This window comes from Uloborus diversus, chromosome 4 (genome assembly GCF_026930045.1).
Source record: "Uloborus diversus isolate 005 chromosome 4, Udiv.v.3.1, whole genome shotgun sequence".
NCBI classification, from domain to species: Eukaryota; Metazoa; Arthropoda; class Arachnida; order Araneae; family Uloboridae; genus Uloborus; species Uloborus diversus.
Window position 1 is genome coordinate 108,481,539 of NC_072734.1, and position 16,382 is coordinate 108,497,920.

At 33.9% G+C, this 16,382-nt stretch overlaps 1 protein-coding gene across 1 annotated transcript in view; it reads right to left on the minus strand.

Moving 5' to 3' along the window:
- The window catches only part of LOC129220755 (BMP-binding endothelial regulator protein-like), a 92,712-nt gene that overhangs the window by 53,152 nt on the left and 23,178 nt on the right, over positions 1 to 16,382 (minus strand). Inside the window, exons 3-4 of the mRNA XM_054855184.1 lie at positions 11,823 to 11,925; positions 3,622 to 3,704 (exon numbers count right to left, since the gene is read on the minus strand). Coding sequence (XP_054711159.1) covers positions 3,622 to 3,704; positions 11,823 to 11,925 — 186 coding nt within the window. The remainder of the gene's footprint in view (positions 1 to 3,621; positions 3,705 to 11,822; positions 11,926 to 16,382) is intronic.

Below are 16,382 nucleotides of genomic sequence, written 5' to 3' on the forward strand. Positions count from 1 at the left end.
ATTTACTTATTTATTTCTTCTTGTTCGACTAGTAGTCTGATTGCTAGTCTTTTGTGCTTCCGTCAATAAAGAGAAGGGAACAAGTGAAGAAATTTGTTTCCAATGCTTAATCTGTGTTATGACTCAGAACTTTTTACCTTGAGATTAGCAAAACGTTGCTTTACATTTCATGATCTATCATCGGCTAAAGTGATGACGAGTTCAAAGTTGTGATTTTATGCTGCGTAAAATTACGAGTAATTTCATGCAGCAAACATTATTAATAAAATGCTTAGGGGCTTCAGTGACTGTTGGGTTATTTGTTGACGCACTTGGCGATATTTCGCCAAATATGACGCCAGCTCATAGTCAGTGGATTTTGGGTATACTTGTATTTTGGGCATTTTAAACTTTTCTAGTGATGCAAGTTTTCGAAGATTTCTTTGATTCAAGAAAAGTCATCAGTTTAAAAGCGAAATCCACTTTGCTTAACTTTAGTTTTGAAATTAGTTTTTTAACTTTTATTAACAAAATTTATTTATAATTACTCTTATTTTTCATTGTTTTGGCAACAATTAAAAAGCGGATTTCGAGTATTGTTTAGTTTTCTCTTTGTTGTGAGTATGTGTAGGTCAGGTGCAAAAAGAACAAGAGCGAGGCTTGAGAGCAAACGGGCGGGTGAAGTGACAGTTCAGAATGTAAAAAGAAAGATAAAAGTTTCACTTCTATCATGTGTCTTTACAACAAACATTTTTTTTGTTTTTGTTTTTGTCAAGATTTTAATGCGTCAAAAACACGGAAAAAAAAAAAAACTGGTAATTTGTTTGAATTATATAACTGAAAAAAAAAGTTAACTCAGGGGACGCGTACGTACATCCTATGGCTCTTAAAGAGTTAATGAATGAAGTCAAATTAATCCGATTTCATTGTCAGAAAAATTTCAAATCAAAAGTTACTCACAAACGTACAACTACAATACAAGGTAAATTTGATATTGTCCAATGATCTCATTCTTTCTTTAGTTAACAACGTTCATTATTCACTCCTAAGACTCAAGCACATGCCATTGAAGCGATTTATCCACGCCAGTGGAACTCGAGGAACACACAGTTAGTATTTCCCACTTCCAAGAATATGCGAGTGCCTCGGTAGGAATTAACGAGGCTTTGTTCCAGATAACTTAACGCGTTACGTTGGAATCTACTTAACAACGAAATAATTGCAAAATTAAATGCTCCTATAATAGCGGAGAGGGTCAAGGGCAGCACCCTTCCGTGAAAAACCCTTTAACTCGTCCAAAATGTGAAAGAATGCAATGTAGCAAAATTGAAGACAGAAGAAAGGAACCATGCACAATTAGTTTCATTCATATTTAATTAATTCTTTCTGATCAAGCTTTTGTTTTGAATTTAAAATGTCTTTTTTTCAACTTATTATTCCTTTAGCGATTTATATAAAAAAAAAAAAAAAAAAAAACCAGCAATGTGTATAAAAGGTAATGTTTTTCATTTTACATACACACATCACATATAGAGTGGATGTTATATATATAAAGAGTGCATAAAAATACCAGGGAACGAATTCGCAAGTTTTCCAGAACCAGAATGTTTGGATGCTCCTCCTCGAAGGACGATGGCGCGTCCTCTTCAAATACGACGGAGCTTCTCCGAAGAACGAGACCTTCCAAATTGAAATTTAAAAAACCCTATAAAGTTTGCAAATTGTTTTTTCCAAAAAGGTGTTCCGGCATCAATGACAATATTATCCGTCAACATTGTGTTCAAACACCGTATGAATAAAATGTTAAGGATTTCAGCAGCTTTTACAATTTATTATTTATTTTTGAAAGTAAATATTTTTAATACTTCTTCTTTTCATTGCTTATGAAATTAATTTCTAACGTTTATGCCTATTAGGGACCCTATTCTTAACCAATTTGGTACTTTTTATTGACACCCAAGAAGTTTTAGAAATTTTTCGTAGCTAAACGAAGGTTCATTCAAAGGGTGGAGGGGGGGGGGGGGCTCATTCTTCAGCATGACCCCCCCCCCCCTAAAATGCTAGTCTGTATCCGCTCCTGTTATGCACGACCCCCTCTTCAGCAACTAAATAGCCTAAAGCAGCCAATATGTGTCGAAAAATTAGCCCCATGTCCCCTATCTGTTCTTGAATATCGTACTTTGACCCCCCCCCCTTTCCGATCACGACCGATCCCAAAACCAGAAGCTGGATTTGCCCTTGATAGCGTTTATATTCTAATTGCAATCACACAGACAAAAAGAAAAAAAATTAATCGACTTTTTAGCTTATCGTTTCCCCCAAACTCGTACTCTTCTATTTGCAGCCAGGGGTGCCCCGATGGGAAAGCACGGGAGGTCATTATGACCTTCCAAAAATGTTCTTATTCGGAAAATTTTGTCTAACCATTCGGCAAAGTTTGTAGTTCTATTCGGCAAATTATCATCATTCGGCAAAATTTGAAGTACCATTCGACAAATTGAGAATTTCCGCCCAACCAAAATTTTAATTTCATGGTGATTTTCCACGAAAAATCAAGGGTACCCACCTAGGTGGGGTTCATGGGGCAGACTGCGCCTTTAAAATTTTTAGGGGGGGGGTGTTTTGAGGGGTATTTTTCTCATTTGGAGGGGACTCTTGCTTTTAGGCGGTCTTTTCAATATTTAGGGGGGTGCGCCCTTGCTCTTAGGGGGGGGGGTCGGCACCCCTGGAAAAATTATTGTTTTCGCTTGACGCTTAGACATTTTCAGTCGGAATCTTCTCATAGAGGTAATTAAACAGCCGATTCACAGAAGTTGCATACATAGAAACAGCAAAAATACGGAAGAATGAGAAAAGAAAAAAAAAGAAAAAAAGAACAGATTAAAAAAAAGCAGAAAAATCTTTTTGCGTAATGAAAAAACGGTTTGACGTATATCTGCAAGGATGTTTGGAGTCCAGTTCCGGTCAGCAACCGGAAGCGGCTGGTGCGAAGTCGGTTCTTGGCAGTTAGACCTTCTCAGAAATTGATCAACCGAAGAGGCAAAGCCCTTACACTTTTAAGGTCACGTGATAGCTTCCCAGACATAATATCTCAGACACGCAGACTGGAATAAAATGAAGTAAAAAATTTCCGCAATTTGTACTCAATGTTATTAGCTTAAACAAATTTTAATCCAGTATTTTTTTATTTATTTATTCATTTTTTTATGCATTAAGGTTTTTCAATACTAAGAGACATAAATATTTTCACTATATACATTTTAATATTTCAAAATTTAAAACATTGAATTATCTGTCTGAAAAATAGTTCCTTAAGTTTGACGGGCTACAAGTAATTTTTTATCGTCTTATATTATCATTCGATAGGCTTCAAAATTTTTGGAAACTTCTTGAGAGTTAAATTACCTTAACAGATTTTTTGCAATTTTTTTTAAAGAAAAGATCCTGGTAGTAGATGAAGGATTTTTACGCAACTTTGGCTTAATTGCAAGACTCAAACTGAACTGAACTTGGCAAAACTCATATTTGCATTTTCATCGAAATAGTGAATAATCACATCAAACGGAATTTACAGCACTTAAAGAGGTCCCAACACAAGAATTACGAGCATTTACCTTAAAAATAAAAATTAATTTCTCTTACCAAGCACGTCAACTTCTTGCATGGATCCTCGACATCAATCCACTCTTCACCATTTTCATACCGCTGATTTTTGTAAGTGCATGCTATTGAAAAAAAAATAATTAAAAATCACTACTTAAAACAAGCGAGTAATATAAATAAGTATAAAAGTAAGTGAGTTCTAATAAGTATTTCAAGAAAAAAGAATATGGTCAAAAAAGGTTTTAAAAAGACGTTTATACTGAGGACTTGAAACAAGAAAAGTCTCAAAAAACCATAGGCGAATACAAGGGAGGGGCGATGGGGGCTATCGCCCCTCCCTTGAGGGACCATATCGGCAATTTTTCGACATTGAAGTTTTAAAAGTGGCTTTTTGATTTTTGGCAATCTTAGATGAATTAAAGGGGACTCTCAGCCAGAAATGTTTTGGAATTGAGATCTTAAAACGCAATTGCGGGTCTTTTTTGGTAAGTTAAAGAAAAGAAATGATTTATTTGTTTGAAAAAAAAAAAAAACTACATTACTTTCCGGTCCAACTAATAGTAGTACACTTTTGTTAAAGATTAGAGGTAGAACCTTGCTTTTATGCCCAGCTAGTTAGTTTTTTCCCACTCTTGATTAAATCGCAGGTCATAAGCCATGTAAACACACCTGTTTGCTTGTCTAAAAATTGATGCCGTAATCCTTGCACCTGTCAGTTTTTACGATGCCATGCCCTAGCGGTTTGTCACAAGGCGACGATTTTTGTGTCGAACTCCACGAGGAGCGGATGGTGATGGATGATTCGGAGTTTATTCGCCATCATTCTTGTAGCGAAGGACGTTTTCTCTCGTCAGCTCTAATTGGCGTCTGTCCGTCCAGAGTGCCAACAAATCCTCGGCAGTGATTCTCCCCCCCCCTCCCCGACGTTCTCCTTGACGGCATCTCAGCTTCTATCCTCTTCTTAATTGAAAACAAATTTCGGAAAGGAGCTTCGGAAAGATAAAGAAGCATCTGACGAGCAGTGGTGGGATGGCATTGTGTTGGAGCTAGGATGAGTGGAAGATAAGAAGAGGAAGAAGAGGAATGGAGATGTAGTTTTTTTTTTTTCATTCAATCGTCGGGGTCCTTTTCTTCTCACTCTTTCAATTACAATTACTTTGTTGTAGCTTGTTTTAATATTTTTAACTCCTAAACTGGAAATAGTTACTTTTCAACCGACTTCAAAAAGAAGGCGGTTATCAGTTCATACCGTATGTATGTTTTTTTTTTTTTTTGTTTATTTATCCACTCACAACGTCTCAACTAGTGAACCGATTTTGAAGATTCTTTTTCTAATGGATAGGAGATGACTCAACTTAGATCCCGATACTTTGTTTGATCCTATTTGTTCTTTAGAAAAAAAGTTAGGGGCAAAAGACAGTAAATTTCATGCAATTTCCCTATTAAATGATTAAATATAAAACCCATTGTTACAAAAGTTTGGTGCCATTCAACAGTAATATTAATAGTAACTGTAGTGATAATTTTGAATGAAGGCTTCTCTGAAGCAAGCATCAAGTTTCTTCAGTGTCGTTTCTCTATAGTGGGGGGTTCTTTATGAACGATATTCACAAAAATATTTCTGGGAACATGAATTGTTTTGCTGATGATGTCAAAGTTATGGAGACTATAGAAAATGAAGAACAAGCAAATCAGCTGCAAGAGGATCTAGATCATATTACGGAGTGGGCTGATAAATGGGGTATGACTGTTAATGTTGGGAAATGTCAAGTGCTACATTTAGGACATGGAAATAAGTGTACAAGTTATTATTTGCAAGGTTCAGTCATTAGTCAGGCAGACAAAGTTACTGATCTGGGGGTCTTAATAAGTCAGGATTTAAAGTTTAGCCTACAGTGCAGCATTGCTAGCAACAAAGCCAATAAGATGCTTGGGTTTATCAATAGGTCTATTTCAAACAAATCTAAATTAGTTCTTCTGCCCTTATATATAAGTTTGGTAAGACCCCATTTGGAGTATGCTGTTCAGTTTTGGTCTCCTTATCTTAAGAAAGACATTAATGTATTGGAAAGGGTTCAAAGGCGGGCTACAAGGCTAATAAGTGAACTTTCCCACTTAGATTATGATTCCAGGCTTAGAAGGCTAAAAATGTACAGTCTTGAGCAAAGAAGAGACCGAGGGGACATGATTCAGCTGTTTAAATTTATTAAAATGAAAGATGTTACGGGGCTGATGTTTAGCACTGAAAACAGGACAAGGGGTCATTGTTTTAAGCTATTTAAATCTCAGGCTAACATGGATATTAGGAAAAATTATTATTTTAGCAGGGTAGTGGAACCTTGGAACAGCTTACCGGAAGAGGTGGTAATGAACAAGGGAGTAGACAGTTTTAAGAGGGCCATTGATCTTCACTGGGGATTGTAAATTGACTAGGATCAGTCTAGCTGGGCCCAGAGCCTGTTGCTGGTCGTCACTTTTGTATTTGTATTTGTAAACCTAACCTGGAAGCGAAGTAATACAGAGATTAGGATCTGCGTAGCCTTAACATTGCTACCAGGTTAGGTTTGCCTTAACTATAGTAGTATTTTTATCGTTATTATCTATGCCGATAACAGACGATCTGGGCTAAGTAAGGAGATACAGGATTGCGTCACAAGCAACTTGTATGCTGTGAAATGTAAATTAGTTAGGGAAAACGTAATAGCATGTTTATAGTTTTTTTTTTTTTTTTTAGTATGCAGCATGTTTATGAAAAAATAAGGTGAAGTTTCGTGATGGTAACTTGTTACTATTACTGAAACACATTTACACTAAAAAGAATAAAAGAAAAAAATTTTGAAAAAAAAAAAAAAAAAAACTTCAAAATTGCCCCAAAAAATGAAAAATAATTTTATTCTTTAAACACCATCGATACTACTTTTAAACATAATTTTTGGAGTTGGCGTAAAAACAAAAAGTAAAATCCAATGTAACCATGCTTCGTTCATGTTATTTTCAGAAAATCATCCAAAGTTAGGAACGAAACATTTATATCGTTACTCAAATATGTTCAAATATGTTGTCATCAATGCATAATGCATGTGGTAGTGAAGAAACTGGGCCTGGTTTAATTTATGTTGTAGTTGAGTTATGGCTGTGAATGATTTTATCTATCGTAATTTTATGAGCGAATGTAAAAACTGACGCATCAAATGACCGAAGAAAAGAAATCTGTGTGATCTGTTTGAATACACTACATAATTTCATCCCTGTTAAATATTCGATGTCTTTTTAACAACTCAAAAGAGTAGATGAGTGTACTCATATACGCGCATTCGAATCAATATTTCTTAATTTCATATTTTTTAGCAATTACGAGATATGTTATAACTATAGAATAATATAGTCTAGCAATTTCAAATTTAAGTAATTTTGATGCTTTTGTCAACGTCAGGTATTCAAATTGTGAAGAAACACGCTGTATTGTTCCGTAAGAAAGGCGCTAAATCAATTGCAATCATACTATAAATTAAAAAGAATGAATCTTCAGCAGACTGATGATATTTTTTGTTTTCTATTAGAAAACACTTTCCTTTTACTTTCACATGTCCCACAACTATGTCGTCATTCAAGTGCATGTCCATGACGTTATCTTTTGGAATGAGAGTAGGAAGGCTCTTCAGTTTTAGACAATGCGATCTCTATTTCTGACAAATAAAGCCACATTCCAAACATTCTTTGAAACTAAGAGTTCCAAGAAGATTTCCGAAGAAAATTTCCCGTTCAACAGAGATAAGTGTAATGATCTGAATCCGGAGTGCGCTTCAAAATATTCTTTGAACCAGCGATTCTCATCCGGTGGTCCGGCGGACCGGCACCGGCCCGCAAAGGCCCATCCACGTTAAAAAAATTTCCTGGTTAAAACATAATAACTATTTACATCCCATACGACATTTTTTAAATGAATTTGTCATTAATTTTCGTAGTTTTTTTATATTATTTCAACGATGTTTATTTTATATGTATAATTAGCGCAATAATTACTTATTTTATTCTTAATACTTATTTATTTATTTATTTAGCAACAATTCTTTAACAGAAATTTTTATATTATTTATTAATTCACTTCTTGAGAATATTATTATGCTAAAAAAAGAAAAAAATAAACCCTCAGCAGTTTTCAAAAGTTTTTCTCAAATGTTTAACGGACCCTGAGTCGAATCCCTCTTCCCCCTTTTTTTTCTGTTAAAAATAAGAAAGAAAGAAAGAATGGGAAAATAATCTCACTGGTCCGGGGTGGAGGAAAGGGGGAAAAAAACATCACCGTCCGTAATTATTTTTCAAAAGTTTTTGACGGACCATGGGTTAAAAAAGGTTGAGAAACGCTGCCTTAAGCTAGGGTTAAGTGGATAACTTAGTTAACCTATAATTGTAAAATACTGAAGTATCTTGTTTATTTACTTTCGCACCCGTGTAAGTGTCAATATTCTGCACAGTTTTTCAATTGTAGTTTCAACCATTTACTTTATATGAGACATTAAATCGCTAAAATTTATATTTAGGAAAAGAAAATTCATATTACGTCATCGGGCATGTTTAGGGATTGCAATACCGGACCAAAAATTCAATACCGGTATTCGGTATTTTTAAATCGTAATACCGGAATACCGGTATTAATAGCGGTATTTGAAATTTCTCAAAAAATGCTTCAAAGCATATTGTTTCGTTGCCACATTTCTTTATTTTGTACAAAAATTGTATCATTTATGAAAACTTATTGTGAACAAATATAAAATGAAAAAACAAATGTCATAACAAAAAATTAATGTAAAACATAATGCAACTATTGAATTATCTCTAAGTCTGGAATTCATTTTATTTTAGTGCTCAACTTTCTTACAGTTGGAAATACTCTTACTGAATTCACGCAGGTCGATGGTACTGTTAACAATGCGCGATACCCCTCCCCTAACTGTCTAGAAGTCCTTCATCTTCAAATAATTCGGTCTCTTGCGTGTTATTTTTGGATAAATTCCTTTTTTTTGTGTGTGTGTGCGCGTGTTTTTGTATTGTGTGTATTATTAATATTATTATTTTTAAATTTAAGGCTAATTGTAATTTTTTTCCGAAAGACGATATTTTTCCAATATTAACATCATCTTCTCTTGAACAGAAAAGGTTTGTGTTTGCTTTTTATTACCCTTTTGCCCTTTGCTTTGAAATTTACGATAAGCTTGACTAAGTTTGATCTCATTAGTTTCTCTTATTTCCACCTTATTTTCAAAATTCTTCAATTATAATTATGTAAATATCTGAAAATATGTTTCATTTGATTATGCTTTACCTCTATGTAAACTTTCAAGGCACTATATAATTTCTAAATATTATCTTGACAAGTATAAAGCCAAGTAGCGAGACACGACACCAAACCAATTCTGGTGACAGTAAATTACCATTTGTTATGCTAACAAGAAAATGTTTTTGTTGAAATTTAGTACAGTTGAGACAAATAATTAAAAAAGAAATCATAAAGTATTACTGTAGTCGATGGTTTGAATAAATTGTTCATAGGATAAATGCATTCAAAATTACACTCAAAATTGACTTTCACAAAAGGAAAAGTGAGTGGTCAGGGAAAGTAAAAAAAATAAAAACATGGTGCGCAAAAGCTCACCAAAATGCGATTAATCTCACCATCTAATAAGGACAATATCATTTTGCAGTCTTTCCACTGATTTTGTTTAATGATATTTATTTGCTCGTGCTTTTGCAGCCACACTTTTACATCAATAGATTGAATTTGGTTCTGCATATTGGAAAAAGATACATGCACAATTAAAACATAAGTTAAATTGAAAATTCTTCAATTGAAACTATTTATTTTCAGCTAATACCAAAAATACCGGTATTTTGCCCCATCAAATATCGGTATTACGAAATTGCAAAATTTCTCGAAATACCAGTATTCGGTATACCGGAATACCGGTATTGCAATCACTAGTCATGTTTTGATTAGAGTTCACTTAAACTTTTAAGTTTGCATTTCTAATTTTATTCAAATGGTGAAAATAAATATAAAATCACAAAAATACTTGTTAAAAAAAAGAAAGAAAAAAGAAAAAAAAAAGAAGAAGAAATATACTGAATTCAATAACTGTGTAATTTTTAAGGATTTTTCAAAAATAAATCTAAGAAGTTCTCCCAACCGTTTACAAAAACACGTCTCTTTAAAAACGCATTGTTTTTCTCTAACATTGTTTTCAAAAATAGTGCCTTCAAAAACAAAATTCCGTTCTATTAATATGTTTCGTGTAAACGTCGAGTTGAAAACAACTCAAAAGTTAGAACTTTTTTTAAAATAAGTCATTTTTCACTGCCAGCAAATAGGAAGAAGTCTATTTACTGATGAAGTGGATGTTAAAGTTTCGTATTGCCTAAAGTAGCTATTTTGAGCACTTCTTTTTTATTAAGGATTTTTGTGGTCATTTTCTTCATTAATAACTTCAAATAATTTAAACCGTGCAAAGCTAGATTTGGGGCGTTTGCTACCAAAACCAGCTCATCCCATGAATTTTTGAATGCGTTTATATTTCATAATTTGATACTTCTTGGTAGATACTCCTCATATCACGCCACAAAGCAATTTGAAAGCAGTGGCGTAGCTAGACCCGACTTTCGGGGGGGGGGGTTACTTCTTTTATATATATATATATATATATATATATATATATATATATATTTTATATATATATATATAATCGCTTGGAATTTTTTCCTTTTCTTCTTTTTTTTTCTTTCTCTTCTCTCTTCTTTTTTTTTGAGACTAACTTTTTGGGGGGGGGGGGGTTGTCCCCAAAACCCCCCCCCCTTAGCTACGCCCCTGTTTGAAAGGACCCAATCTCGATCAGATCGAAAACCGCTGCCAAAATCCGATTTTATTTCAAAATCAGCTCAATCCACGCTTCTACACTGAAAAAATCCGAAACGTCACTGGTTACTTCCGGGTAAACATTCCGGGATTTCAAGGGTTTGCACCAGTTTCCTGTGAAAAACAAGTTTTTTTGCGAAAACGTTTCTTGAATCGCAGCAAGTTCCGTGAATACCGTTTTTACACTGTGGTGAAAAACATTTTAAGCTAACAATGAAAAATATATAGTATTAGGCTTTTTAATTAGTTGTTTCGCCTTCAGCTTCGTTACGGCCCCTTCGGATCAAGGGCAGATCCATCTTTTGATTTTGGAGGGGGTCAAAAAGCAACCTTTAGGCAAAAATAGTGAGTGGGCCTGGGGCAAATTCTTTGAAATATTAGCCCTAAAAACGCTAATTTAAGCTATATTTGGTAGCTTAAGGGGGGGGGGTAGGTAATGACCCCTATGCCCCCCCCCCTCTGGATCCACACTTGCTTGTTTTTGCCAGATATTTTATTGGCAGAAATAAGGCACATTAGCTGCTCATTATGTTCCAGAAACGTTTCGGAATTTTTTTTAATGTTCTGAACGTAAATTAAAAACCAACGAGTAGCATCAACAACATTATTTTAATAGAGTGTTCAGTTAACTCTTTTTTTTTCATTATTTAACAGGACAATACATGTCATAAAATTGAGGTACCGCATGAATTTAATTGAAATTTAAAAGGAAAATTTAAAAAATAACAATAAAAGTTATAATTTATTTCAAAACCAGCTCCATCCAAATTATTTTAAAACGTAATTTATTAGAAAATACTGCTAATTTATAAAAGAAAACAAAAATGAGATCGTACACCAATGGTTATTGAAACGAAAATGAATTCCATCTGCGTAAAAATCACTGTCGGATAAATTAAGCTGCAAAGTAGCTACTTTTTTTTCCAATTTTCTGTATTTCATTCTATATTTACAAAGAAAACAATGCTGTAACGTATTTCTTAGGTGTCAATATCTGAGAAAATGCAGTGGAGTTCCCAGCACGGGGTGTCACACGTGGTGATAATTTGTGGCATCACTCTCCAATCAATAGGAGTATTTCTTAAGTATTAGGAGCGCTGTAGTTAAAAATATAGAAACTATAAATCAGTTGTCTAAAATGACTTTATAAAAAAAAGTTTCATAAATTTATCAATGCTGTTAATTTTGTCTCATGGTTTCCTAAAAGTGGCAACTTATTAGTAGCTCTGTTTGGACTTCTGCAAATGCAACAATGATTTTCCTCTGAAATTACTTTAGAACTTTTCGAAAAGCAAAAAGCTGAAAACAACGACAACTATGAAACAATACTTGCCTTTACACATCTCACAACACGATTTCTTTTCTTGTCCAAATAGAAACAGATAACAGGGCTTCCTGTTTGGGCATAGCTCCCGATCACATTTGACTTGTTTATTCTGTTAAGAGAAAGACAAGAGAATTCATGACATTCACAAACTACGTACCACGCTATTATCTGACGCGAGATGCTTAAGATCCTTAAATAGACAAGTTTTATAAATAAAATTTCAAACGTTGTTCTAATAATAGGACAGTTCTATCGTAACAAACTAATAATCTCAGAAAAGAAAATGGATTTTAAAGAGCTTTAAATATTCCATCAAATTGTGGTTATAGATGAGATAAAGGTAATTACTTTCTGCAAAATATTTAATATTAATTATTATAAACAACGAAAGGTCATCGTAACACACTAACACAAATTACTATTATTTCATCTTTTCAACATACCTTTATGTTTGTGCCTACTACGCACAAAATAACCTATGATTCTTTATGAAAACAGGGTATTTAATGCAAAAGGGGTGTAGAAATAATTCTCTCACAAAATTTGTTTAGCGATATAACGTAAAAGCATTGTATAAATAACAAACAAACAACAGCTTAGCTGTTTCCAGTTGGAATGCATATAATTTTTTAAATTTCAAGTCACTACGCTGAAATAAATAAAATGGACATAGGTTTTGCTGTAATGCTCATCCTGAAACCAATGGGCTGCATATGGCCCGCCATGTTTTTTGATCCAGTCCAAAAAAGGTAACATTAGCTCTTAATTGCTCTCGAATGAAATGCGCAAAAAATATTTTCGCTATCGAGCCTTTCTTTTTTCGCAATCAGATATCGGTGTAAAAATCACAATCGCTTAAATGAAGCTGCAAATTATTATTATTTTTTAACCAATTGTTTGTAGTTTCATTCTGATATTTACAAAGAAAATTTTCTTTTGGTGTCAACATCTGAAAAAATGCAGTAGAATTCCCAGCACGTGTGTCTCCCGGGGTAAAAATTTGTGACATCACCCCCCCCCCCCCTTCAAAAAATGCTGTATGTTAACATGATAAAAGCAGACGATAATGTTTGTTTCCCGAGCTTTTTCCAGAGCAGCAAATTTTCCACCTACGGCCACCATTTGATCACCTTATGCAGTACAACATCGATATCTCGAATCTCTGGAGAAGAAGGGAAAATTGAGATATCGAGTTTTCGAGTTTACAAGGTTATGAATCAATTATACTAGAAACTCACAAATTAAACACTCATACATCATATAGATTTATATATGCTCTATTTGATTTTTTTTGTAACGATTACCTTATTCTTCAACATTTTACTAGATTTAAGTTTATTTACATCCCTGTTTCTATGTGACAATACCTAATGGATGAAAAACTACAAGTAAATGTCTCCGAACTGGTTTTACTTAAAAAATTTCTAAGGAAAACGGCAATTGAAACTTTTATCTGTGCAAAACATTAAAATAAATTTCGAGATAACTGTGGTAAATGCATAGAAGTTTTTGTGGAAAATGCAGGGGAATTTTTTTTTTTTTTTCGAGACATCAAGCGTTTCGAGATAAGGAGGTTCGAGATATCAAGGTTTGACTGTACAACGTTAACAACTTTACTTTGTGCGAAATGGCAAAAGAAAGCAGATTCATGGCTGCATGCATACATGTACGCAAGTCATGTACTGTGCGTCATATCATTTTGGATTTTCAATTAGGTAAAATATCAGCATTTTGTCGAAAAGTGCTCGTCAATCTTTGGCGTCACTTTTGTCCCATTACTTCCGTGACTTTTTTTTCTGTCTGAAGTTGAAATCTTATTTTTATCGAGGTAAGAAAAATATAAATTTTAGAACAGTAAATTACACAGCACGGTGCCCAGGGGCGGTTCGAGACTACCATTGCAGGGGTTTAGGCTAAAGAACCACCTCCCCCCCCCCTTCTTTTCTGAACGAATCTACGGTTTTGGGTCTGAAGAATTACTGAAACTTCTAGGGTGTCACAAAAAAGCACCAAATGATTAATATAAGATTATATATTTTTAAAAAAAATCAGAAAAAAAAAGTCGCTTTTGCGACGAGAATCCGTGGTTGGGAAAATGTGCCCCAGTCCCATTCTCTCTCTCTCTCTTCTAACCCCTATTTCTTTATGTTGCTAATCCCAAAATGAAAAATTATTGTACAGATAATAATAAGCAGACTGTAAAGAGTCAACTACGAAAAAAATTGAGTAATTTATTCAATTAATAAATGATTAGCAGCTGTTTAAAGTTCATGTCCAGCATACCGGACGCCACGTCTGAAAGGGTTAAAAATACAGCAGAACCTCTCAATAAGGGACACTAATGGGACCAGACGTTATGTCCCTTAAATAAAAGTGCCCCTTCTTCGGAGGTATTTTAGTTTATGCATGTAGTGAGTTAACTCAGTATAATTTTGTTATGAACTTTAACTATTTACATTTAAGATTAAATACTTATCATTTTTCATACACACCGAAATAAAATTCACACTTAATGGTTTTATTATTTTATTAATTATAATTAACCCAAAAATTTTGTAAGTACAATATTTTGCAGCATAAAGCAATTATTTTGAAATAATTCATTGCATGAATCAGCTTCATGTCATGTAATTTACAGCGCAAGACATTATGAATTACAATTAGTGTTCGCATTTCAATTTTATATAAAAAACTAGTCCGTTTCTGCGCCCTCTCTTTTGGCCCTGAGCCTACTTGAATAAATATCTGGGTGCGCAAATCATGCTTGTAACTTTCAGCAAGACTTTTACAATATATACTTTTTTCTTTAACATATGTTAATGTTAAACTCTCCTCAATTAATTTTTAGAGGAAAACTGAAACTTTTAATTCCAGTAAATACACTCTTTCTTATGCACTTGTACATATTTCTTTGTTTTTTTTTTCTCTGTAACTGCCCCTTAAATAGAGTGTCCCTTAGTTGTAGGTAAAAACATGAAGGTCCCTATTCAAAGGGACTGGGACCAGAAAAAAAGGACCCTCAAATGGAGGTGTCCCTTAAGGGGAGGTTCTACTGTAATTAATGAATTGAAAAGATGACTGAAATCGTTTACATTTTATGCACAAAGTGTTTGAACACAATGGTGGACGGATAATATTGTCGACGGTTTAGAAGCCGGGAGGGGGAGGGATCATGACCCCCCTTATCCACCCCTGACGGTGCCCGTTTTGAAAAAGGTAAAAAGGTTGAGAAACACTGATATACTACAAAAAAAAAAGCATCAGTAAGAGGATATTACTTATATTATTCTCTGATTTTGAAAGGCTAGCTCGACTGAATATGAATTGAAAATTCTTAACGCTGAATACCGATGGAAAAAACAGGCTTTTAACTCTTCTCCAAAGGTCACATCATCAAAAGTAGATAAAATACACTCAAATACTTTTCTTCGCGAAACATCTTTCTTCGATGAAATGCATTTATTTATTGCTGCTTGTTTTTGACATGAAATACATAATTCATTTTTATGCATAGATATATAATATATACACGTAATAATATGTACATTACATCAAATTAGAGTCAATTTACAATTTAATACGTATCATTCCTTTGAAAAATATAGCTGGAGAAATAAGTCAAACAAATTTAGTGGTGCAATTGACAGATATTTCTGTGTTTATCAGATTTTATCAAGGTCAAATGGCGTAATGCATTTTTTTTTACAGAGGTTCGCAAAAATATAATGTGGAGTCTTGTTTGAACAAGTCGCATCAAGTCAATAAGGTTGTGGTGCTCCACTCAAGTAATAGAAAAAAAAAAAAGTTTCGTAAGATTACGTTAATATTTCTCACATTTGTAAAATTGCTTTATTTTTTGAACTGTTAAATTTGTAAGTTTATTTTGCTTTGCCGAATGGCAACACTTCATTTTCAAAAAATTAAAAGACGAAAATCGTATTTTAATTTAGTTTCGAAAAATTTTGATGGTTGTAGCAGCTTTTCATGTGTTTGTAGGAATAAATTATGTTTGTGATTCTTGCTGAAAGTCAAGAGGTTCGCTAATACATTTGCGTCGTCTTCAGTGATGGATCGGAAATGATGTAAACACGTAACCTTCCAATCGAAGTCGGTGCTTGCGCTACTAGGCCAAAAGGTGCTTTTGAAAACGCAGGAACCAAAGCATGTGTTGAAGCGTACGCCACAAGGACGCGTACTTATAATTCCAATGACTTTTATTGCTTATTGTCTAATACTTCTTAGATCGAGCACAAACAGTTTTGTGCGGGTGTTAAATCTTGCGTAACGCTATGAATAAATACCTTTCTGCAGCAAAGCAACATTAGCAAACAACGTAAATAAAGCACAGAGCAAGTTGATTGTAGACACGTGTTTTGGAGTTTCAAGGAATCCCTTTTTCAAAGCAAATAAGTGTCAGCTTGTGGATGTGAATTCATTCGGGAAAAGCTCGGAAGAGCTTTGGGCACTTTGAATGGATGACTTTACGTCCAGATGCTTACTCTGCTTTGCATGAAAAAAAGTGTTCCTTGAAACTCCAAAAAACAAGTGTCTGAAACCAATTTGCTA